The following is a 26,960-nucleotide window of genomic DNA, read 5'->3' on the forward strand; positions in this document are numbered from 1 at the left end:
ACCCAGAGGCATTTACATACATATCCTTCAGACACATTTGTTTTTATAAAAATAGCAGCATTCTGGGGTTGCCCAGGTGGCTCAGTCAGTTGAGCATCTGACTCTTGATTTTGCCTCAGGTCGTGATCTCAGAGTTATGGGACTGAGCCCCATACTGGGCTCCATGTTCAGTGCAGAGTCTGCTTGGGTTTCTCTCCCATGCATGCTCTCTCTCCCTCTCATAAATAAATCTTAAAAAAAAACAAAGCAGCATTCTGAATCTTCATATAATAATGCCATCAAATTCCATGTCAATGCTCTCTAATGAAACCATTTAATGACTTTAATATTTCACTTTAAGCATAAGATATGATGTACTTAACAAATCTCCTATTCTTGTAAACGTGGGTGGTTTCCTATTTTAGGCTATTACAAAGCAATCTTGCAATGAAAATACTTTCTTAAAATACATTTATGTGTATATGTCTGATGGTTTCCTTGAGATAAATTATTAGAAATGAAATCGCTAAGCCAAAAGGCATGTGGCCCACCATCAACCCCTTTTTAGGTCTTTTTATTCATATTGCCAATTTATCCTCCAAAAAGGTTATGCCATTTTACTCTCCTTTTTATTTATGCATCATTCAAAAAAATACTTATTTTGTGCCTACTTTGTGCTAGGCACTATCCACACAATCATAATTAACGTAATAGACACAATCCCTGCCCTCATGGAGCTTACAGTCTAAAGGAAGAGAAAGACACCCACACCCACACTATCACAAATTCTTCATTATAAGCTGAGGTAAACAAAGAAGAAAAAATACAGGGCTTTTCAAGATCACAAAAATTTTAGAAGAACTTGGTATAGCCTGAAGGTCTGGAAGGGTTTCCACAGGAAGAATGCTTCTGAGCTGGGGCTAAGGTTTTCTGATGTAAATCAGGCTGTAGAGAATCCTGGATAAAATATTCTAGGCAAAGGGAGCAGCATGGACAAAGCCCCTGAAAAGGCAAGAAACAGGACCCATCTGAAAAAACATAACGAAACAGCTCACTGTGGCTGAGGCACGGAGGTGGTGGAAAGAGTAAGGCAGGGGCCGGACCACACAAGCCCTCCAGCAGCAGTAGCAACTGGCTTCCTCCACTCTCACCAACTGCTAAAGCCAACATTCAATAATCTGGGCTACAACAGTCACATGGCCGTCAAAGCCGAAAGAACAACTGAATAATGACACAATAAATGTCAATCAGAAAAATGGATATAAATAAACTTGACCTGAGTAAGGAATGTACTTTCAATCTGGTCCAGAACTTTCAAGCATACAGTGTTATGTCCTGTATTTTGAACAATACAAGTAGCTAAATACAACAGTTTAACAGTTGTCTAAAATATCTGCATACTCCTGGAGAGCAAAACATGAAAAAGTCCTTGACTTTAATATGTAATATGCTAAGACTAAGTCAATTAAAAAGTTTTTAAGTTTGTCAAAAGAAATTTTATAATTATATTTTATTTAATTTGGAAAACATAAATGTTACTTAGGTTCTACTCTGGAGAAAAAGGTACTCCACTGACTTTCAAAGGCAAATTTTCTTTATTCCAACTTCAATTTTCTTACAGAAACAGTCTTCCAAATAAATAAGAGTTAAAATCAGTATTTTAATATTCTTTTAAAAATCAAAAGTTTTAGAAGACATCGAGTATTCCTTCTGCAGTGTTTTTATCCATGTAGATATGCAACTATCATAATTTAAAGGACACTTTTTAGTTAATTAATTAGACTGTAAGAAAAAAGTGTACAGAAAGTTTGTATTATAAAATTAAATCCCTAAGTTATCAAGGTCCTCAGTAATGGAGAGATAAAGAAGCTCAAAAGGGTCACTGCTCGGCAACCTCTCATAACTAAAGATAGCAGAATACAATCTGCTATTTGTGAAAACGAAGAAACTGCATAAAAAATATCTTTCAAATATTCCCTATAAAAACAGGGAATGCCTATTAAAATGCCATTGTTTATTCTGTATAAAATATCCCTTCTACACCTTCAAAAGCTTTTTTTTTTTGCTTTAAGATTAAAAAAAAAAGCCAAAGATATCCTTAAGAAACACCTTCTGAAAATTATCTCAATACAAGATCCAAGTTTTCCATTATTTACTGTCCTTACTGAAATTCACCTGCATATTCCAGAGAAACTTTCTAAACTTCACTGATTAGCCTACTCCAAAGTAGAATTCTTTAGCAATACACAGTACATAAGACACAAGCTAAAACAGTCCTCACAAATATACTTTGAAATAGGTGCTTTTGAAATATAAATATATATTTCCAGACCATTATTTTTCCTGACTAAATTCTAGATTAAAATTAAAAAAAAAAAGTGAGGTTTTCAAACCAATGATGTGTGCAGCCCATTCTCATGACACAGTCATTTAAGCTTCTCATCTGCAAAACACAATGCAATGAATTATCAAAAAGGGGGGAAAAAGAGGAGGCCTCATCTGGTTTACAATATAAAAACCATTAGCATTACAAAGCATGTACTACCACATATTAAAGGTTGCACACTTTGCTGATAATCTCTTAAATCCTCTTGATTGTAAAAGTAACATTAAGATCAACATAGAAGATCTGGAAAATATAGAAAAACAAAGGAAAAAGTATGCCTGTAACCTTACCATTCAAATGGAATTGTTAGTATTTGGGGTTTTTCCTTTCAGTATTTCTTCTATTATATACAAGTAGGTAAGTAAAAAATACATGTGCCTGCATACTTTTTCTTGAACAAAATTAGGATATTACATTTGCATTTTAATCTTTTGTCTACTTAACATGTGGCATGGTAAGTACCTCTGACTTGGTGCAGGGAGGGAACTATTTCTGACTTTTAAAATCCTCAGACATGATTTTAACAACATATTATATATAGATATATTCAAGTTGTTTCCAATTTTTTGACGTAAGCCTGTCATAAAGATACTTAAAACTTGTAACACTTCTGATTATCTTCTCAAGATGTATTTCTAGAATTACTATGTTAAAAGGAAATTTGAAATGGCCAAGAATCACCTCCCAAAAAATGCTTTGTTCTACAAGATTTTAACCTATACAAAATTCACAAAACTTATAGTTACATGGTATATATTTACAAATAAATTTTTTAAATCGTAAAAAACTAAATATCTAAAAAATCAGAAATCATAACAGGAAATAGAAACACTATTACGTTTTAGCATACACTCATGGAAAAAATAAGTTTAACTTAATACCACACTATATACTTAATTTGTTTCAAGTGAGTCAGAGAACACAGAATGTTAGTACCAGGAGAAGATGAAAAATTATCTCAAATAGTTAAGAAAATGAAAAGATCAGAGAATGGAAGGGTAAGCCCAGCACAGAAGCTTAGGACAAAGACCTTTCCTCTAATAAATTACAAATACTACAGGTCTCGCTTTCTCTCAGAAAGCAATTTAAAACCCAATTATTTTCCCCCTTCACTTTAACCCTTGATATACATCCTATTTAAATTTTCTAAACAAGAATTTTGTTATGGTAGTTCCAAGATAATCGCTAGCTCTCGAATCTCAAGAAGATTAATTTCTTAAAAGTCCAAACCTAATACTTTGAAATAAAATGCTAATGTTAGAGATTTGCAAAAGAAGATAACTTTTCTCTTTTAATACTTACTCAGCATGAGAAAGTTTTATTTCTTCCCTTTGCCTTGCAGAATAATTTAGGTTCCCCCCTAAAACACAAATAAGCATAGAACATTTTCTGCACAACTATTAAAAGTAAAATTCACACACACACACACACACACACAACACTTGCACTGGTATACCTTAAAGTAACAGAAAAAGCTATGGAAGATGAGAAAGAAATAGTTTATCTCCTGGGACCGTCCCAAGGGACTAAACTGTTTTTTAAGAATCTTTATATGATACAAATACAAATAATCACTCCTTAATGTGAGCAGTTTTTAAGTTTGGACTTATGTACTGCTTTACATCTTACTAACTGGGACACTGTATTAATATTTAATAATAGTGAAAATTAAGAGAAATTAAAGGAAATGACCTAAAATCACTTAAACAGCAGGTATATACATTTTACTAAGTACATAACAACCTTTAGGGGCAAGCTACTTAGAAAAATTAATAAGGCTAACATCAAAATCTTATACAGAAGAAAGAAAAAAGTACAAATACACTAGCAAAAGAAAAAAATCTGTAACACCTCATTCTGTATCAAACACTTTCAACCTTAAAATGCAAACTATAACTATAAATCTGTTTACTTATTTTTTTAAAACATGAGACAATAACACAGTAATGGCTTTAGGTTATTATAAAAATGCCATACTTCTTTATGCTAACATAAAAAGAACATCTAAAATTTTGTGTTACAAAACTTAAGTTGAACTGGCCAGAAAGAACACGACAACGATTTTAATAAATCTGAAGTTCCAAAATACATAATTGTATGTTACATAATGAAATGTGTTTCCATCACTATGAACTGAATGTCGTCATTACACGAACTAAAGCACTGGCCTCTAAAGAAGAATGCAGACAATCCAGGGACCCCACAAGATGATCCAGAGTGGTTTAAGAAGAAAATGTCTGAATTCTACTTACCTCGGGCACGATTCACCACATAAAGTAAGACCACAGATAAAAGTGACACTGGAAGTAAAAAAAACACAGGGTCCTTAAAAAACATGTACTTCTTCCCAATGATTCCTATGTAATCATAATTACGAAGTAAAACTTAGATAAATCTTTATTGATTGGCATTTAAAAATAAAAACACTACTCACATTATTTTCCAAAAAGCACTAAAAATTATTTACACACCACTCTTTTTGCATGGGCTACATGAGCCCAGGGATAGCAGGACCAGAAACAAAGAAGCTGAGACAGAAGAAGGGGCTGATGCACCCACAGATCATCCCTGCTGCTCTTTACTCTCCCGTTTAAGTGTTAGTCCTCTTGGTACTTCCAAAAACTCCTGCCAGCCCCCTGACTGTTTATCTTTTTACAGAGAACCAAACAGAAATAATCCTTTGAGGATTTTAAGTCTGAAAACACCATTGTTCATTTTACAAATTAACCCAACATTAGACTGTGGTCATCGTGACTCCCAGAAGCCCAGAGCCAGTGAAAAACTCAAAGTCAAGGCTTCCTTAACAAGTAAGGCACACTAAATTTACTTTAAGTTAAAATGGCAACAAAAACATTTTTAAATGGCATAGTGTTTGGTTTAAGAACCAAATATATATGGAATTGTGGATTGAAATTAAACCACATGTTGCAGCATCAAAAACAAAAACACTTTCATGACCTAGTATTTTGAATCTACACGACCTACTTTTTAAAAACAAATATTTTTAAAATTTGATGTGCTTGCTTCTAAAATCATGAGATAATAAAATGCATTCAGGCATCTCATAACAATTATTTACAAATACATTTCAAGTATAAATTGTCTTTTATCCCTGTAAATGTAAATGATTAAATCATCACTGGGGTTTGCCATTTTAAACACAAGTTAAAGCATAAAAGGCATCTTGATATGTTATATAAGATTTTTTTTCAGATGAACACAACTATCTATATGGTGAAGCCTACTGGAGGAAAAATGCTAATTTATTTTTGTAGTTTTCAACAATTTCCTAATACTTCCTATTTTTAACCAATAAACCATTACAGGTAAACATTAAATAACAGGACCAAGAATAAAAGTAATTTAAAGTTGCCTAATGAATAAACCATGAGCACTCACACCTGAATCATACCAATGTCCACACTTCACAAGAGGGACACACTCACCACCCTTTAAAATGGTTTCACTTTATAAAGAGGATAATGTTTTCTAAAAACCATAAATATTTAAAATAGAATATGAAGCAGATTCTACTACTTTTATTTTTTTTATTTTTATTTTTTAAAGATTTTATTTATTTATTTGAGAGAGAGAGAGAGAGAAACAGCATGAGAGGGGATAGGGTCAGAGGGAGAAGCAGGCTCCCCGCTGAGCCGGGAGCCCGATGTGGGACTCGATCCCAGGACTCCGGGATCATGACCTGAGCTGAAGGCAGTCGCTTAACCAACTGAGCCACCCAGGCGCCCCTCTACTACTACTTTTAAAAATAGGAATCTCCTAAAAAAATGCCTGTAAATCCTCAGAGAACCAGAAAGCCACCAGGTGGGAAACTCTGATGCACAGACTAAGAAATAGTCAAATCTGAGAGATACATCTTAGGGATTTGGTTTAAAAGAGGAAAAAAGGGAACAATAACAACAAACCTAAACCTGAAAGTATAAATGAAAACATTTTGTTACACATTCAAAAAAACTGAATGTAGCCACATCACATACTTACAAGAAACACAGGCAATGAAGAAAACTTCTAAAAACAAATAGCCCCGAGTATCCAGTATCATGCCAGCAATGATGGAAATGATCGCCAACCCAAGATTCTGAATGGACTGCATGCTACAATTCAAGAAATACAAAAACACATTTCAATTTCAGAAGTCTTTTTTTAAGATTTTATTCATTTATTTGACAGAGACACAGAGAGAGAGGGAACACAAGCAGGGGGAGTGGGAGAGGGAGAAGCAGGCTTCCCGCCGAGCAGGGAGCCCAATGTGGGCTCGATCCCAGGCCCCTGGGATCACGACCTGAGCTGAAGGCAGACGCTTAATGACTGAGTCATCCAGGCGCCCCTCAATTTCTAAAGACTTCACACAATTATGTAATCATAATTACGAAGTAAAACTTAGATAAATCTTTATTGATTGGCATTTAAAAATAAAAACACTACTCACATTATTTTCCAAAAAGCACTAAAAATTATTTACACACCACTCTTTTTGCATGGGCTACATGAGCCCAGGGATAGCAGGATCAGAAACAAAGAAGCTGAGACAGAAGAAGGGGCTGATGCACCCACAGATCATCCCTGCTGCTCTTTACTCTCCCGTTTAAGTGTTAGTCCTCTTGGTACTTCCAAAAACTCCTGCCAGCCCCCCTGACTGTTTATCTTTTTACAGTTACTGCTCACAGTAACAATTCACTTTAAATATTAGTATCTATAAACGACATACTATTAGTGTTAAAAGGTGTTTTTAACTATGGACGACCTGAATAGGTATTTTCATTCCATGACTCTTTCTGCTACTAGATGTTATGCTCAAAGGTAAGGGAGCCTGTCTTATTAAGTGCAATATAAGCTCAACATTTTCCTGTGGAATGAAAGTAAGAGCTAAGTGAATACCAACCATGGGTGCAGTTTCCCCCTTTTGCCCTTCGGGCCAGAGACCAGAACCCAACTTCTCACTAAGAAGCCCTCAGATAAACAGGCAGTCAATGGCAAGGTCAGAAATCACTTCTTCGGGGTTAACTTAACACCAGCTCTCTTCCTGGAGGCTTGGAGCACTTCTGTCGCCACACTAATATCACAAATAGGTTAACTGATTTTCTGGTGGTTTCCAGGCTCAGAGCTGTCCCAGAAGCCTGAAGATGACTAGATTCAGGAGACCTGGAGTTTTATATGATAATTAAATTGCTAGAGCAGAGAGAGACATGATGGTGTAAACACTTACAAGCCATACGCAGTTCCCAGTTGATGTTCAGGAACCACGAACGCCACCATTGGCCACAATGCACAGGCAAGCAACGAATAGGAGAGTCCCAGCAGACACTGTAGAAAGTGACGCAGAAAAGGGGCGGAGTCTTAACATTGACCATAAGGTGATTTTCCTTTGACACAGACTAGCCAGAGAGGCATAATAGCAAATATATGAACATCCATGCAAATCCTATTGCAATTATGCTAAAACTCACGTTTGACACAAAAAAGTCCTGACCTTAACGGTATCCCTCTAGTGACAAATTACACACACACTGTCTTAACCATGTTATATTATATGCACATGTAACTGACTGGGCCCAGGGTACAATCAAGGACTAAACAAGAAAATAAAGCTATTTTGCAAAAGTTACTACCAATGTTTCAGGCAAGCTAATTTTCCAATATTTATTAACTACAAATTAAGTAATCAAGGCAACATCACGCCAACAGTCCATTATCTTACCTAGGGTCATCAACACCTAACTGGAGGGCAGCGCAAAAAACTATCACCTAATGCTGACTTTCTCTTTAGTTAAAAAAGAAACTTTATGATTTAAGTTTAAATAAGATCATCTACACGTATCATATTGGCAAAGACTGAAATAGGCCCAATGCCCAACATGGCTAGGATACTAAAAACACACATTTGTGTATTATTGGTAAAACTATAAATGGGTAAGAACTTCTTAGAGAAGTTTCACAATGTCTCTTAAGATGTTCAATGTACAAAGCCTCTGCTATAGCATTTATACTTCCAGGAATCTGTCCTACAGAAATCTCACTGAGTGTAGAACAAACATCTATGCCCAAGATATTCTTTTGTTAATAGGTAAGAAATGCAGCACTTAAGCCTGTGATCTTTAAAATGACATTCTAGGCGCACTTGGGTGGCTCAGATGGTTAAGCGTCTGCCTTGGGCTCAGGTCATGATCTCCTGGGATCGAGCCCCATGTCAGGCTCCCTGCTCAGCAGGGAGTCTGCTTCTCCCTCTTTCTCTGCCTCTCCCCACTGCTCCTGCTCTCTCTCTCTCTCTCTGTATCTCTCTGTCTCAAATGAATAAATAAAAAATTCTAAAATAAATAAATAAATAAAAATAAAATGACATTCTAAAGAAAAAACCTGATGAATTCATTATCACTTTTTAACCTTCTAAGGGTCAAAGACAAAAGAATGCAAAATCATGAATCCTGGGCTGATAGACTTTTTTTTTTTTCGCCACCTATGATGGAAGAATTTTTTAAAGAAGTAGAGGAAAATAAATGGAATTAATAAGCATTATGGCTTTTATAAGACTACTTTATTTCAAATTCAATTTCAGCAATGAGATTACTGTATTAAATAAGCCAAATACAATTAAAGATACCTTATTCATTAATAATTAACATTTATTTACTTTAAAAATAGTTCTTTTGTAGAAACTGCAATTAAGACATTGTTTTTCCCACTGGCACGAGCTCTGCTATCAGAGGAGTGGAGTGTGGCTCCTGACGTGCACTTTCCAGAGTCCTCCCTGAAGCCCTGTGCCCTGCAAGCATCCACAGTGACATTACCATAGCAATCCAAGGGTTCCACAGCGTGAAGGCCAGCATGACATGGGCAGCAAGAGTGGTCACCACAGCACAAAGAACCCAGATGATGTTCTTTCCTGTTTTATCCACCAGGAGCCCAAATATCGGGGACATGGGAGCTGATATGACATATACAACACTGCCCAGAGAATATAAAAGATATTTAATGAAATGTATCACAGCTACCAAAAAAAAAAAAAAAAATCCAAAAAGTCCCTAAAACCATTAGGCAAAGCAAATCCTAGCTCATTTAATGTAGCATTCTTCTAAAACGGTCATCAGTAAACAGAAATTTAAAGATTAAAGAGTAGTCCAAGGTTTCTTCAGTTTTCCATTAATGCAAAGATGGTCTCTCAGGATCAAGCACCCATATAATCTTGGTTTCACACTATGGATGTTAAGTCACATGTCTTTTTTGTCTCAGAACATTTGGTTATAATTAAAGACCCACACTATGCACACAATAAGCACTCACAGAATTAATGAAATACCTGTTAATAGCACTTGCTGCCTGGGAAGAAAATCCAAATTTTTCTATAAAGAAAACTCTAAAATAAAGAGAGAGAGAGAAAGAAATAAGCACGTTAGAGAGAACTACTCTGTTTTTAATAATTAAAGGCAAAATAAAACTAAATAAAAATAACTCTTAAATTTAGTCAACTTTTCCTTCTTGATACTGTTTTCCCCCCTTATGTAACCGTCATCTTTAAACAACTGGCGCTAAAGCTTTAGGGTTTATGTAAATATTTCACTAAATAAAATACACTGATGTTGATTTTTTTCATTTTATTATTATTTCTTAAAAGATTTTATTTATTTATTTATTTGAGAGAGAGAGAGAGGGACACAGAGAGCAAGAGCAGAGGGGAAGGACAGAGGGAATGGGAGAGGCAGGCTCCCGCTAAGCATGGAGCCTGATGCAGGGCTCAATGCCAGGACCCGGGGATCATGACCTGAGCTGAAGACAGACGCTTATCTGACTGAGCCACCCAGGTACCCTGATTTTCTCCATTCTAAATAAACAGCAAACAGTACGCATAACTTTTCAGAAAACCAAATGAATTACTACATGACGTTAAGAGTGCTTCTTTTCCTTAAAGTGGGACTGGATAAGTTCTTTGCAAGATAATGCCTAGAGTTCATTTCAAATTACTGAAAACAGTCTGAATTTAAAGGTTCTGATAACAAAGACACACCCCGATAAAAACACTCACACACTTCAAGCAGCTGCCAGTGGAAAGGGAGAGGTTAGTGATAACACAAAAAAGAATTTGATTTTGAACCCTAGCATAATTATAGTCCTAGCAAATGGAAATGTGCCCAGGCAAAATGAGCCAAAGCACTGTTTCCATTCTCAAGAATAGGCTTCCAAACAAAAGAATAAAGAGGAAAGAAAAAAGAATACTAATCCAATTCAAAGCATTAAAATAAATCCATATTATGAATAAAAAACTATTAGGTATTTCATCAAAAAAATAATAAAAGTATTAAGCCAAATACTAAACCTTAAGCTAAGAAAATCAGTTATATACCAGGATGTAAAATAATTCCTGTGTAAATATAAACTATAACCAGAAAAGCAAGATTTATAGCTAAAAAAATTACATTTGTGTGATTAAAGTCTCACTATAATTTAGTCAAGAAAAATGGGATGCACGAGAATACTCACTTCCCGAGTCCGATAAAAGGGAACACTGCCACATAGTAACAGACGCAGATGATAAATATCAGCCACAGGGGTAAGGAGAAGTCCTTTACATCAGTTAACTTAATAACTTCACCTTGAAAAGAAAGGGAACAAGCTATCAGCATAATTTTGCATACCTAGGTCAAGATTATTTTTCTTTTATCATGTGATTAAACTTTGCATTCAGTGTACAAAATACTTTTCTCAGTAAATTACTGGAACATAGCTTCTGGGAAAACTTAAAATTTAGACAAGTAGAAACAGACTGGAAAATAAAAGATAAAAAAACATGTATTAAGCCTCACTGGGCTTACAACACTACATTAGGAACTTATCTCATTGAAATTACCTTCAAAGGTCTGCAATTTCCCAAAGCCCCACTTTATTTGAATTTAGACCTACCTGTTTTTCCTTGTGCTTTATGAAGGATTCTCTCTGCTCTCTGATCCAAGTAAGCAAGAACCAAGGCACAGATTAGTGAAAGAATACATGTTATACCCCCTATAATAAAAAAGAGAGAGAAAGATTTTTTTTTTTAAGATTTTATTTATTTGAGAGAGAAGGAGAGAGAGAGAGAGCACATGAGAGGGGGGAGGGTCAGAGGGAGAAGCAGACTCCCTGCCGAGCAGGGAGCCCGATGCAGGCCTCGATCCCGGGACTCCAGGATCATGGACCTGAGCCGAAGGCAGTCGCTTAACCAACTGAGCCACCCAGGTGCCCGAGAGAGAGATTTTTAAAAGAGAACGACTGAAGGTTCCCAAGAGGCAGTACCTTACAGTAACAGCAGAAAACTTAGCAAATGAAATGGTTGGCATCTAGACACATTTAAGAAAATACTACAATTACTAAATCAGGACAGAAGGAAAGAAATAGCATGTGATAAGTACTCAACAAACAACAGTCACTCTTACTATATTATTTCCCAGTAGAAGGTTGGAGACTAGAGGGAAAAGACTAGAACATACTAGTCTAGTCTTGTAATGCAAATACAGACTTTAAGAAAGTGGATGACCCGCTAGCAAATCTGTACTAATTTCTTAACTAAATCTAAGCACTGATTATTGACAGATGCTAGAGGGAAAAAAATTATAAAAGCAAAGTCTGATTCTGCGATCATCAAATCTTCCTCTTGATTCCTTCCCGAAGTCTGTAACCCTTGCTCCTACCCTTTAGCAGCCCAAAGAGCCCCACCCTCCCACAGCACAGCCCAGCCAGGCTCTCCTTCCTTTGTGTAATCAGCATTACTCACTAATGCTGATCTCATATCATTAAAGCAAATCAGGATAAAGAGTAAATAAAGTTTACACTTCTCAAGATTTTTAAAAGAAGCTCAGTAAAAACATGAATTTTTAATTTCATAATGTGGCCTAGCTGAAAATTGCTAAAATAAAAGTCAGCAGATGTGGGTTCTACTTCTGCCACAAGCTGAATGATGCTGAACACAGAACTTAACCTCTCAGGGCTTCAACTTCTCCATCTGTAAAATTAGAGGCTTTGACTTGATGGCACAGATCTTTTCTGGTGCTAAAATTCTTTAAAATTCCCAAATTCTCCATTGTGGAGAAGACTGGAAGGAATACTGAAGAGCATCTAAGAGTAAGAAAAAGAGGTTTTAAATAAGGCAAGGGATTTGAGAGGTCAGGGAGGAAAGGAGAAAGCTCTAGATACAGGTTACCTGTTCAAGATTTCCTCTCCACTGCCCTCTAACCAAACTATACCAAGGAATTATAAGGAATAAAAGATGGCACAGAATGTTCAACTCACCATCCCACAGGTCTTTGTAGGGCTCTGCAAGTGGTCCTTTTACCCACTATGGGGGCTCAGTTACAAAAATCCACTGCTCAGAGAAAAGCACAGGTGGGAACTCCAGAAGGCCTCATATGTTTCTCAGTGATCCACCCAGCAACCAGCACAACCAAGTCTTACCTAACAGAACTTAGGGCCAGAAGGGACCTATACACTTTTAATCAAACACCTGAAATTTTACAGAGAACTACGACACAGAGGTTAACTTCCTTGTCCAAGATGACAGAACTAGTTAGAGCCAGGACTAGAACGCAGACTCCTGACTCCCAACTTAGTGGATTTCCTACATCATATCACCTCTAATTTCTGTAATGTCTTAGCTCCATAGGTATACTAATTGAATTTGATCAAAAGGAAATAATTATCCCTCTGCTATAGACTAGTAACACCTTACATGTATAGTCTCTGTTTTCAGAATTTTCAAACACAATCTCTTATTTGCTTATCATGACAACGCTGAAGTAGACAAGGTGGGACAAAATCCTCCATTTTAAGAAAATGGAAATAGTAACACAAACCGGGTAAAAGATTCACTATTTCTAGTTAGCTTGTCCAAGAACTTGTGAACTGTTCAGGCAAAACTATAACCAAAGTGGTCTAACCCTGATTCCAGTGTTCTTTCCTCTCTGCCACAATACTTCCTATGACATGCTTTCAGAAGATACAAAACAAGGGACATCAGGATCCACTAACCAATCATAAGTGTGACCCCAAGGGTTGTGTGACCAGCAGAACCCAACGAAGCTTCAACCTTAGAATACAGCCATCCCATGAGATTCATGTTTACCGTACTTCCCTGAAAGAAAAGGAAAAAACATTTCATTTATATATACTCTGCCTTATTCAATAAAGGATGTGAGGTGGCTAGTAGAAACAGGTAAAACAGGATCCAGATTAAACAAGAGATACATTTTTTTAAAAACACTCTCGGAAAAAACTAACAAACTAAGATAAAGCCACAGATAAGATTACTGCACCCACACACACAAAAAAATGCTAATTTATAGAAAATGCTAGTATTGAAAACAGCACAGTACATTTAGAATTTTCTAGCAACAAAAGCAAAAACGAAATGAGTGACAAAATTCACAGCGTACCTAAGAATAAAATAAACTTTCACTCAGAAAAAGCACAGCCTTTGCTTATACTTACATCTTAAAAAAAATTCATCCTATCCATAAGAAGACAATAAAAGTTACAGAAGATAATATCCTCATTCACTTATTCATTCAGCAATTATTGAGCCCTCATTGAACCAGTCGCTGTTCTAGGTACTGGGAATATAACAAAGAACAAAACAGAAAAATCTCCAGCTTTCATAAAGCCTACATTTCAGTGGAGTAGAAGAAAAGAAGAAATATTAAATTGTGGTAAGTACTTTTAAAAATAAGAAAAAAAAAAAAGCAGGGAAGGAGAACATAAAGGGGTGGAGGACTCACTGAGATTGTGCCTTTGAGTAAAAACGTGAAGGAGGCTAGCCACGAGGTGATCTGGGGGAAGGACAGAGCCCTGAGGCAGAAGGAACAGCTGGTGCACAGGCCCTGAGAGTGCATACGGCGGCGTGCTCAAGGAACAGCAGGGATGGCAGAGTCTGGAACGGTGTAAAGGAAGAAGCCAGAACATGAGATGCGACCCCTGGAGAGGAAATGGTGGGGAAGCAGGCTACAGGTAATAATATGGACTTCTGGCTTTTATTCTTTGTGAGATGGGACGCGAAGAAGCATATGGAAGTGGCAGGACTCCATACACTTTAACAGATTTGCTCTGGCTGCTATATTCAAAAGAGACTGTAAGCGGGGATAAAGGCAGAAGCGAGGACATGCATGAGGCGGCTACTGCAAAAATCCAGAACGGAGATGATGGGTCTTGGATGAAAGTGGCTAGCAGGGGGCATGGTGAGAAGTGGTCATATTTTTTAATTTATTTATTTGACAGAGAGAGAGAGAGAGCACAAGCAGGGGGAGTAGCAGGCAGAGGGAAAGGGAGAAGCAGGCTCCCCGCTGAGCAGGGAGCCTGATGCGGGGCTCAATCCCAGGACCCTGGGATCATGACCTGAGCCGAAGGCCGATGCCCGACGACTGAGCCACCCAGGCGCCCCTAGAATATGGATATATTTTGATGATAAAGCTAATAGGACTTGAAATGGAAAACACATGTTGTGGCGGGGGGAGGAGTAATTTAAGATGACACCTAAGGTTTTGCCTGAGCAAATGGAAGAAAAGAGTTGCCTGTAACTGAGGATGAGAAAACTACAGCATAAGCTGGTTTGGGGGGCCATAGGTAGAAAATCAAGAGCTGGCTTTTGGCCATGTCAGGTCTGATGTGCCTACTAGACATCCAAGTGGAAATGTCAAGTAGGAAGCTGCATTATAGGGATGTGGAATTCAGGAGAAAGGCCTGGACAAGTGATACAAATTCAGGAGCAAAGATATACTATTTAAAACTTCAAAACTAGATAAGATCACCAAGGAGGTTAAGTGTCAAAAGAAAAGAGAAGATGTTCAATAACCATGCCCTAGGGCACCCCCACATTTACAAGTTCAAAAGACTGAGATGGAACTAGCAAAATAGGCCAAAGGAGTAAACAGAAAGGCAAGAGGGAAACTTCTATAAGACTGTAGTGTCCTGGAACCCAAGAGAAGAAATCAAGGTGGGGGGAATGTCAACTGTGCTAAATACTATTACTGACAGGTCAGACACTAAAGACTGACAAATGAACACGTCCTCAACAATATTCTCACAGCAAACACAGGAGCACATTTCACACAGCTATTTCTTACAAAATGTTAACCTATGGCTTTACTCAAATGAGCAATAAGGTATAAATGGAGACCTACTGATAACTTTCCTCACTATCATTGAAAATAAAAGCTTCTCAAAGACAGGGATGTTGCCTTAAAAATCCTTTAATTCTAAAATGCCTAACATGACATGGCTTAGCAAGTCCTCAATAAATATTCACTGAAATAATGAGTTTAAAAGTAACAAATTACAAATGACAATCAAAAGGGTGCTGGACTTCCAACCCCCAGGAAGATATAAATAATAAGTGAGAAGTCCACTGCCTAAAGGTGTAATGGTAACAGATCAACTGTCCAAAATAGACAAACTCACAGCTCAGGCTACAGAAAAATCATGTAGAGGTAAAGCCAGAATCTCTATTGACCATTCTGAATATGCACAGGGACAAGGAAAGTGCAAAAACACTGAAACTCCATCTACCCCAGCAGCTCTGTAATGGAATCCTTTGGTCTCATGCATCTTACAAAGACCCTAAGCACAGAAATCAGGTCAAAGCTGAGCCGCCCTAGCTGAAGAAGAGGTGGCTGCTTGAGGTCCAGCTCACTCTACCTCCTCCTCAGGTCCTCCCATCACCCCAGTAACCTCCACCCTGCATCCTCGAAGCTGCTGAGATTCCTTTCTAAAAACTTAGGGCTTTCAAGGGCTTTCAGAACGCAGCTCAATGGATTAGAGCTAATTTGTGACCACACAGAAAAGAATCCACCAGTAGCTACAATGACGTCAACAAGATTACATCTTATTTCCTTCTTCGGTAAGTTATTAGACAATGAGACCCACAAACTGCCACAGACATATCTTGACTTGCACAAGATACATAATGAGGTACTCAGAATATCCTTGTGGATAAAATTTAGACAATATGCAAAACCATACTAGCTAAGAATTACAAATTAAAGTCATATTTAGGTGTTTCCAATCAAAAATGATTTTTTAAGCAATAATAGTCTCTGCTATCAAAGCTATAATAAAAATGATCCTTTCATATCCCACAGATGGGGATGTAAACATCGCTGAGAGGATAATATGAGACTACTATCCTAAGAAACCCTAACAAATCCTCTTGACTCAATTCCATTCCTGGTGATCTAGCTTCAGGAAACAATCAGAGATGCAGACAAGTTTTATAGTGTTACACAATAGCGCTATCTATAATGGTTGAAAAATTAGAAAGAACCTACGTGTATAAAAATCACAGAAGTGTCATATAGATTACAATTATACATTATATATTTTATATAATGAAATAGTACTTTAAAAACTTTTTGTACTGGATTTCTTCTTCCCTAAGAATATGTTACAAGCATTTTCAGGCCGTTAACTAGTCTTTAGAACCTTGATTTTCAATGGCAAGGATTTTTTTTAAAAAAACCTCTATTCAGGGGCGCCTGGGTGGCTCAGTTGTTAAGCATCTGCCTTCAGCTCAGGTCATGATCCCAGGGTCCTGGGATCGAGCCCCATATCGGGCTCCCTGCTCAGGGGGAAGCCTGCTTCTCCCTCTGCCATTCCCCCTGCTTGTGTTCCCTCTCTCGCTGTCTCTCTCTCTGTCAAAATAAATAAATAAAATATTTTTATAAATAAATAAATAAATAAATAATAAAAAAATAAAACACCTCTATTCATAGTTTATGAGGAAAAAAAATCTAACAGGGTTTGGGATGGCCAAACACCTCACAGGTTGCATTAATAAAAGTATAATGTTGTTACCCTGAGTACCCTCTATCAGACCAAACCCGAAATACCACAAACACTTCCAGGTTCCAAATGCTGGGGAAAAGTACTGAGCACCTGCAGTAAGCCCAGACAGGTGGGAGCACACTGACCAGGGAACTGAAACCCATGTCATATGGCTTAGACAACCACAGGAAATGAGCATGTCTGATGAAGAACTTAAAAGCTGTCTTTATAAGCAAAGTGCTGGCACATGAAAGAGAAAACAAATGTTAATTGGAGGGCACAAGTGGGAGCAATGAGAAAAAGCTACTTGTGGAGGCAGATTTCATCTCTATGTGAGGCTGCACTTCATAAAGCTAGCTGAAGTACAGGAGCTGTCCTATCACACGCACGGTGAGCTTCCGATCACTAGAAATGTGCAAGCAGAGTCTGGAAGACTTTCATACCAGGGATGGGCAAAGAAATCAGATGAAAAAGCCTGTAAGATCCCTCCCAATGCTCAGATTCTTTGAACTAATGAATGCTCAATTAGTCTTTTTAGACTGTTTCCTAAGTGAAATAAGATTAAAAATGCCTTAAAGTAATAAGGTAAATGCTATACTATGGTCAACAGATATACATAAAAAATCAATACCTAATACAGCAAACCAAAACACACTTCATCCCATTATTTTTAAGAGATAATTACAAGATTAAATCTCTTACTTCCTGTTTGGCTTCATTAGGTTTGTCATACTTACAATTCTAGCCATACTAAGTTGGAGTCCAAATACCAAGTTTAATTCTTTGCCTTTAAACCAACTCACAGCGTATGTATTCTGGGCAACTGCTAAGGACTCCCCACCAATCCTAAAAATGAGAAAAAGAAGAAAAATTACTGCTTTTACAGAAATACCACAGTTAAAATTTTGACACCCCTCCTATCAAAAGGTGGGATCTATGTACCCCCCCCCCGACTCTAGGTGGGATTGAGACTGCTTCAATCAATGTAATATTGTGGAAGTGGTGCTGTGTAATCAAAGCTGAAATCTGCCTTTTCACTCAAACATTCACACTTGAAGCCTTGAGCCATCTTGTAAGAAGTCCAACTACCCTCAGTACACCATGCTATGAGAAAGCCAAGCCACAGAGAGAGGCCACATTTAGGCACTCCATCCAGCAGCGCTAGTCTTCAAGTTGTCCCAACCCCAGAACGAGACATATGAGTCAACAAGCTTTCAGATGATTCCCGCACCCAACCTTCCATGAATCTTTTGAGCTGAGGCTCCAGACATCTGGTGCACAGACAAGCCATCCATGCTGTACCCTTTTCAAATTCCTGACCCAAAAACTCCACAAGCACACCGTAACAGCTGCATGACACTGCTAAGTTTTGGGGATTGTGGTTTATAACCATGACCTATAATAAAAGGAATCTGGGTTAAATCACCACCTATGCTATATAAAATGTTCATGTGGGAAGAATGGTTCCTACTTTGTGGAAACATAAAATTCACATTTTTCAGCCCAATACCTTTCATATTCCACATTTTCCTACTTCCTAGATTTTAACTTTCATTCTGTAAGTTCTACATATTGACCATTCCTCCTCTAGGCCTTCAGTCAGGAGATTCTCCTCCATATCCTAACACTGAGCCCTCCTCACTCTGTCCTAATCCAAAAATATTCCCCTTCTCTTCTACTAATCCAAACCCTATACTGATGTCAAGACCATTTCTGGTCTTTTCTGACCACCCCTCCATCCCTGGATCCCTTTCACATTGTTATATCCATTTTGTTTCCTTCTCTCTCACTTAGAGCATTTTTTAGGGTGTATCATATATATCTACATGTCCCTAGTACTTATAAAAAAGCTTAAATAAGTTATGTCATCTGCATTTCTCAGGGCAGGAAGCCCAAGGCTGGACTCAGAATGGACTTACTGAACAGACACTGAAATTCATGAAGAATCATCAGTCTATTGGTATTTTGCTCATTCAAGCCTCTTTAACAGGGTTCAAAAGGACCTGTACATTATCTACTAAGAAACAGCAAAATGTCCATAAATCACCAACCTAAAAATGGTTGGTCTACACTTTTCCAAATGAGGTTTAAATCAACCTTCAATACAACAACAACAAAAAACACCCAGGAAAAATATTTTTGGAGAACTACTTAATATTCAAACCCCAAATGGAGTTAACTATGACCACTCAAAATTGTTGCTTACTTTAAAGGAAAAGTAAGACAATAAACAGTCTTGTGTATATAGCTAGATTTCAAGGATTTGAGATAATTCTCCAGAAGAGACAGTAATATATTTTTGTGAATCTTTAATAAATTGATAGGTAAACAGTAATATATTAGGATGAATGAAATTATGTATAACTTACCCAAACACAAACCTTCCAAATTCCATCAGCCAAAAAGCATTAAATATTCCACCCAGAGCAAAAATCACCTACAATGTAGAATATAAATGTAGAATCAATGAAAAAGTAAACTTAAAAAGTATTCAAGAGAAATAAGTAACTTACAATGAATCACAACTTCTATAATAGTTTGAACATTCCTTCTTAGTAAATCTGTGAAATTTAAATATTAATGTTCATCTATCTCAAGGCTTAAAATGGACTATACATTAGCTACCTGGGCATTTGTGGACCCTGCTTAATTAAGTCAGGCATTCAATAAACACATTTTTGCTGGTGGAATCAGACAAGAATTCAAAAGTCGCTGTTACATAATCAATGAATGTTTTGGACTTTCTTACCTGTCCAATGCAAACAAAGCAGCTAAAAATAATGGTGCCCCATCTGTGAGAGAGAGAGAGAGAATGAATTAAGACTATGTCACCAAATCCTTCAGTAATTCTTTAGTCTTCTTTGACCCCTAGACCTCAGTCTTTGACCCCTAGACCTCGGTCTTTGACGCCTATATATTCCCTCCAAGGAAAGAAAAATGAAGTGCCGGTCTGCCTCTAAAGGCAGCAGCTTTCCCAGGCTAAACGTTAATCAGTAGAAGTCCTGACTTCTGAGGGGATTCCAGAGGCTTCAGTAATGGCATATTTTAGCTTAAACCATTATCATCTCTTAAACAAACAAAACTTGTTAAATAATCTTCAAGAAGTTCCCAGGGTTCCTACTCAAAAACCGACATTCTTGGGGCGCCTGGGTGGCTCAGTCAGTTAAGCGTCCAACTCTTGGTTTCAGCTCATCATGATCTCAGTGTGGTGAGACGGAGCCCGACATCAGGCTCTGAGCTCAGTGGGGAGTCTGCTGGAGGTGCTCTCTCTCTCCTTCTGCCCCTCCCCCGCATGCACATGGACACTCTTTATAAAATTACTATTAAGAGTTTAGCATTTATTCCAAGATTAAATAATTTTAAGTGGTTATAATTCCCGATAACTAAAAACTTTTTATTTTATTGATTTTGGGTTTTTTTTTTTTTACTATAGTTGATACAGTGTTATAATACTTTCAAGTACACAACATAGTTATTTGACAAGTTTATACGCTATGCTATGTATAAGTGTATACATACACTTATATTTATGTATACATACATATACCACACCACAAGTGTGGCTGCCATCTGTCATCATACAACACTATTACAATATCATTACCTATATTCCCTGTGCTGTGCCTTGTATTCCTGTGACTCATTCATTCCATAACTGGAAGCCTATATTTCCCAATCCCCTTCAACCATTTTGCCCATCCCCGTATGCCCTTTCCTCTAGCAACCATCAGTTCATTCTGTATATTTATAGGTCAGATTCTGTTTTTTGCTTATTCTTTTGTTTTGTTTTTAGATTCCACATATGAGTGAAATCATATTGTATTTGTCTTTGTCTGAACTTATTTCACTTAACATAATAACTATTTTTAAAAGGACAAATATCAACCAAGTTATCTGCCTACTCACACATTCTATACTTCAAATATCTGATTAATGTTTCCCCAGAGTAATAAAATGCCAGTATTAAAAGAGTCCTTAAAGATTCTACGAGTAAACCATACTTCTGAAACTCAAATCCCTCTCAAGATCCTTATGAAATGGCCATCCCTCATTCTACTGAAATGTTCTCTAGCAACTAGAAAACTTCCTGTGGTCCCAAGGCAAATCATGGCCCCTCATCAAACTGACCAAGCAAAGTCTTCATCATACTAAGTAGAATCTGCCCCGCTGAAGTTTCAAGCTAATCCCATCCCTTCAGACCAAGCAAAATAAATTTAATTCCTCTTTTATACTTAACCCTTCAAATTTTTAAGTCCCCAAGTCTAAACACTTTCAGTTTCTTCAATCCTTTTCCATCAGACATGGCTGGAAGATGCTTCATCATTTTTCCCTCTGCCTTCTGAAAATATTCCCAGACTGCATCCCTCTTTAAGTCTCCACTAACAATACATACACAACCATAAGGATAAAAAATGACAAAGCTTATAATGTTATTCCTCCCTCAGGCTCTCACAGAAGTGGCCACAAAAAGTTCAATGCCCAAGGGTAGAAAGAGAAAATCTCACTGGGGCTGAGAGAGATAAATACTATATATGTGCCAAATACTACACATCTATCTCTTTCAATCCTTGTAACTACCTTGTAAGGCAAGAATTATTACCATACTTTACCAACAAAGAAACTAAAGCTCAGGAAGCTAGGAACAGCTCAGAATAGGACGTTGAGTAAGTGGCAGCAATGGGATTCAGACCCTGGTTTGCCTGATCCCAAGTGAGGACATTATTTACACTTTTAGATAACTGAGTTACCATATTCCATGAATAGCATTTACTAGTCCCAACCTTAACTGAAATACCAACCAAGTTTCAAAAGCCAATTCCAGGAATATATAAAAACCATAAAAAAAAAAAAAAACTAATGTAGATTATTACAGTCAACACAGAGTTTTATTCAGTTCTTTATAGAAATACCTTAATCTAGTTCTGTGCTTTCCTAATAATATTTTACCCATAGGTGAGATGTTTTTCAAGCTTACCGTATTCCAAATACTCGGTCTATCAAAAAGCCACCAAAAAAACACAAAACTACATTGGGCCAAGAATACCAGGCATACAGCAGCATGAATTTCGTCGTATTCACCTGCATATCCTATATGGGAAGAAAATAAAACTATTTTTTTTCCAAACAGTTAAGTTTAGCAACAAATCAAAACATTCTTTTTGTGTAGGACAGGAGTTTCTTAATCATTTGTGGTCACTAAATGCTTTGAGAATTTCATGACAGCTATGGCCCCTGCCCCAGAAAAATGGTCACACCTGGGATCCCTGGGAACTTCCTGGGTCCACATGCCTTTCAGAGGCTTCATGGAGTCCAGGATCAATTAGATCCCCCATTACTGGAACCATCTCCCTCTGCACTTACCTGTATCTTCTACATTCTTATTCCCATTATACCATGTGCATTGGTGTTCCCCCCACATGGCAAAAGATAATCTTAGCCCATCCCTACGTCCCCCCCACTAAATCCTACCTTCTTTCCCTTTCATTCTAGAATGTGAAGGGCCAATCTGTTTCTTCCTGTCCAAAGGTAAAAACCTTAAAAAACAAAAACTAAATACACAAGAAACTATAAATATCAAATATATTTTTACAAAACCAGACTAAAAATACTGACATGGAGAATCCTCAGCAGTCAGCATTCACATTTAAAAAATGGAAAAACAATAAAAAAGACATATTTTAAAAAGCAAAAAGCTATCCTACAGAATCATTTGTCATTCAGATGATTACACAATTGGAGTGAATTGCAAACAAAAATCTGCTAATACTTTTTGGTAATTCTGTGGAAATAGCAATTATTTAAAGTGTAAAACACTAGTCACAAGTGCTATAAATGAATTCTTTGTGGTCACTCATTCCAACTCAAGAACACTCCTTACTACATATGGATTTTACTACAGATGTTAAAATGGATTCAACGGACAGTATTTCAGACTAGGCAATCTGAGACCTGATGATGCCTCCCTCAACAGCTATCCCTACTCCAGAGAAAGTAAAAAATCAACTTACCCTTTTAACCTGAGTCTGAAGGGCAGCAGGATTATCATAGCAAAAATAGCTGCCTAGGATAAGGAAGAACAAACATTTTATAAGTGATAATACTGCCCATATAGAAGTTTCAGGTTACAAATATTATTCAATTGGTGATTTTCAATGTTTATAGGAGGCGCTCCAGGACTGACACCCATGGACCACCTCCCTTCCACTAATATTTTCTAAGTTGTAGCCAAATAATGCAGAGAAAAGATGCCATATCATTTACAAATTACTTTTGTGCATATACAGCAAATACTGGGAACCTAGATTAAGAATAAACATTGTTAAAATGTCTATCCTGCCCAGAGCAATTTACACTTTCAATGCAATCCCTATTAAAATACCATTGGCATTTTTCAAATAGCTGGAACGAACAATCCTAAAATTTGTATGACACCAGAAAAGACCCCAACCACCAAGGGAATGATGAAAAAGAAAAACAAAGCTGGGGGCATCACATTGTCTGATTTCAAGCTATATTACAAAGCTGTGATCACCAAGACAGCATGGTATTGGCACAAAAACAGACACAAAGACCAATGGAACAGAATAGAGACTCCAGAAATGGACCCTCAACTCTATGGTCAACTAATCTTTCACAAATCAGGAAAAAATATCCAATGGAAAAAAGACAGTCTTTTCAATAAATGGTGCTGAGAAAATTGGACAGCTACATATAGAAGAATGAAACTGGACCATTCCCTTACACCATACACAAAGATAAACTCAAAATGGATGAAAGACCTCAATGTGAGACAGGAATCCATCAAAATCCTAGAGGAGAACATAGGCAGTAACCTCTTCGACATCAGCCACAGTAACTTCTTTCAAGACACGTCTCCAGAAGCAAGAGAAACAAAAGCAAAAATGAACTTTTGGGACTTCGTCAAGATAAAAAGCTTCTGCACAGCAAAGGAAACAGTCAACAAAACTAAGAGGCAGCCCACGGAATGGGAGAAGATATTTGCAAATGGCATTACAGATAAAGGGCTGATATCCAAAATCTATATAGAACTTTTCAAACCCAACACTCAAAAAACAAATAAGCCAGTCAAAAAATGGGCAGAAGACATACAAATGGCTAACAGACACATGAAAAAATGCTCAACATCATTAGCCATCATGGAAATACAAATCAAAACCACAATGAGATACCACCTTACACCAATCAGAATGGCAAAAATTAACAAAACAGGAAACAACAAATGTTGGCAAGGATGTGGAGAAAGGGCAACCCTCTTACACTATTGGTGGGAATGCAAGCTGGTACAGCCACTCTGGAAAACAGTATGGAGGTTCCTCAAGATGTTAAAAATAGAGCTACCCGATGATCCAGCAATTGCACTACTAGGTATTTACCCCAAAGATACAGATGTAGTGAGAAGAAGGGCCACATGCACCCCAATGTTCATAGCAGCAAAGTCCACAATAGCCAAACTGTGGAAGGAGCCGAGATGTCTTCAACAGATGAACAGATAAAGAAGATGTGGTACATTTATACAATGGAATATTATTCAGCCATCAGAAAGGATGAATACCCACCATTTGCATCGACATGGGTGGAACTGGAAGGGATTATGCTAAGTGAAGTCAGTCAAGCAGAGAAAGACAATTATCACATGGTTTCACTCACATGTGGAACATAAGGAATAGCACGGAGGACCATTGGGGAAGGGAGGGAAATCTGAAGGGGGAGAAATGAGAGAGGGAGAGGAACCATGAGAGACTATGGACCCCAGGAAACAAACTGAGGGTTTCAGAGGGGAGCGCAGTGGGGGGTGAGGGTAACAGGGTGATGGGTATTAAGGAGGGTACATGTTGTGATGTACACTGGGTGTTATACATAACTAATGAATCACTGAACACTACATCAAATACTAATGATGTACTATACAGTGGCTAACTGAACATAATAAAAATTAAATAAAGAAGTTAATCAACAACTAATTGTCATTTCACTTTCATTATGCTTCATAGGTCTTTTTTTTTTTTTTAGCATCTTCATGCAGCTATATTTTCCTTATTTGAAGCTACCAAAACACACACACACTAAAGATTTCACAAACATCCCCAGCAGTTTCCTAATAACGTAACCTGAGGTCACCACTTACCATGAGAGCACAGGAACAGAGTTTAACTACTCTGAATGAATATTTGAAACAATAATCTAGCTCTACAAACGGAATACCCAAGATCAAATACTGTAGTGAATACAGCATCAGGACTGAAAAAAACAGAGTTCTAAAAGATTAAAACATGATGATAATGTCTGTTGGGGGTAAGAAAGAAATGTAGAGAGGTTTGACATTCATGCACTCATATTTTTTTTAAGATTTTATTTATTTGACAGAGAGAGACAGTGAGAGAGGGAACACAAACAAGGGGAGTGTGAGAGGGTGAAGCAGGCTTCCCGATGAGCAGGGAGCCCAATGCGGAGCTCCATCCCAGGACCCCGGGATCATGACCTGAGCAGAAGGCAGATGCTTAACTGACTGAGCCACCCAGGCGCCCCATGCACTGACATTTAAAGTAATTTAACTGACAGGGACGCCTGTCAGTTATATTTATGCCATGCATAAAGCTATTGGATAGGCATCATCTTTCCACAAAGTGTGGGGGAAGGAGTGAACAAAGAGTTGCAAAGAAACTAAGCCCAAAGCATCCTTCATGCCTGTTTACATATTCCAGCAGCAGCATAAAGTTATCCACCATAATGTTCCTAAACTTGTTGATTACACAGGTTCTAGTGAGCGCCCTGAAAAACTCATTGTGACCTCCATACCATACCAAACTGACATTAAATTGCTGCTGAATACATCAGTTGCAGGAATACAAGCAGATGTTTTAGAAATTACCTCACGAAACTGTTTGCGGAGTCATCAGATTTCCTAACAAACCAAATACCGCCAAGACTACCACGAGTCCAGTATGGTTACTTCACTAGTGGCAGAGCGGAAGAGTAAGAGAACACATCTACTCACTGAAGCTATCAGCAAGACACATTGATGTATTTACCCAAAGACGATGAGAAACATAATAGACTGCTTACGTATTAGTCATTTAAGGGGGGGGGGGGGGTAGTGCTTAGAGGTGGGTAGTTCAATCTTTCTGAATTCCTTCTTAACAATATATCGACAGGCGCTTTAAGAAATAGGAATTCCTTCACCTCTATGGCCCCAGGCGGCGAGCTGCTAGCCTCCGGGACTTCTTGGAGGGCAAAAGAGAGGAACAAAACTCGCCCAGCTCAGTCCCCTGACCTCCACCTCCAAGACGCCGAAGGGCTAGCAACGTCCACAGGCTTCAATGGAGTCCCGAAAGGGGGAAAAAAAGGAAGCTCAGGAGCTTAAATCAGAAGCTGCACGGAGGCCGCGTGGCAGCTCTGAGCTCAGTGCGGATCTCGGAAATCCCAGAGAAAATCAGAAATTTCTGGATTATCAGCCCCACCCTACCCCACCCCACCCCACCCCACCCCACCAGGCCAGATGCTCACCGAAGCCTAGGAAGCACATCAGCAAAAGCACCAAAAGCCGGTGCGCCAGGCGACTAGGGTCGCAAAGGGCCGGCAGCGCTCCGGGGACAGCCGAGATGGCAGGGGCACCTCTGCCAGCCTCATCGGGGCCGCCTTCCAGCAGTGCCCGAGCTTCCTCATCGTCCTCTTCCATTGGGTCGGGGGAAGACCGGGACGCGAGAATGTTGACTTGGAGAGAAAACTATGCTGCCGGAGCCCGGGGAAGAATGTGCTCACGTGGCCGCTGTAGCTCACGTGACGC

At 38.0% G+C, this 26,960-nt stretch overlaps 1 protein-coding gene across 2 annotated transcripts; it reads right to left on the reverse strand.

Annotated features, from left to right (window-relative positions):
• Nucleotides 1–586: 586 nt before the first annotated feature.
• On the reverse strand, nucleotides 587–26,951 carry MFSD1 (major facilitator superfamily domain containing 1). Of its 2 annotated transcripts, XM_036122407.2 has the most exons (16): nucleotides 26,681–26,951; nucleotides 23,164–23,216; nucleotides 22,131–22,243; nucleotides 19,905–19,947; nucleotides 19,525–19,592; nucleotides 17,893–18,001; nucleotides 13,373–13,475; nucleotides 11,276–11,374; nucleotides 10,856–10,967; nucleotides 9,678–9,734; nucleotides 9,169–9,325; nucleotides 7,590–7,687; nucleotides 6,365–6,477; nucleotides 4,618–4,665; nucleotides 3,668–3,725; nucleotides 587–2,422 (listed from the first exon to the last, which is right to left on the reverse strand). In XM_036122407.2, exons 1-16 carry the CDS (start codon nucleotides 26,850–26,852, stop codon nucleotides 2,419–2,421), a joined length of 1,407 nt encoding a protein of 468 aa, XP_035978300.2. In that variant the 5' UTR covers nucleotides 26,853–26,951; the 3' UTR covers nucleotides 587–2,418. The 2 variants fall into 2 exon arrangements, with proteins under 2 accessions (XP_035978300.2, XP_035978301.2); XM_036122408.2 differs by lacking the exon at nucleotides 587–2,422 and having other exon boundaries at nucleotides 3,664–3,725.
• Nucleotides 26,952–26,960: the final 9 nt, after the last annotated feature.

This window comes from Halichoerus grypus, chromosome 1, assembly GCF_964656455.1.
Source record: "Halichoerus grypus chromosome 1, mHalGry1.hap1.1, whole genome shotgun sequence".
In the NCBI taxonomy this organism is placed as follows: domain Eukaryota; kingdom Metazoa; phylum Chordata; class Mammalia; order Carnivora; family Phocidae; genus Halichoerus; species Halichoerus grypus.

Bases quoted from the DNA above. Each gene is read 5' to 3' on its own strand.
- MFSD1 (XM_036122407.2), bottom strand. From the start codon at position 26,852: ATGGAAGAGGACGATGAGGAAGCTCGGGCACTGCTGGAAGGCGGCCCC. The intron at 6,478-7,589 runs GTAAGTGTTTAC...CTTGAATTGTAG, and splicing joins CTGGGAACTGCGTATGGCTT to CATGCAGTCCATTCAGAATC. The intron at 4,666-6,364 runs GTAAGTATGTGA...TTTTACTTCCAG, and splicing joins CTTCATTGCCTGTGTTTCTT to TGTCACTTTTATCTGTGGTC.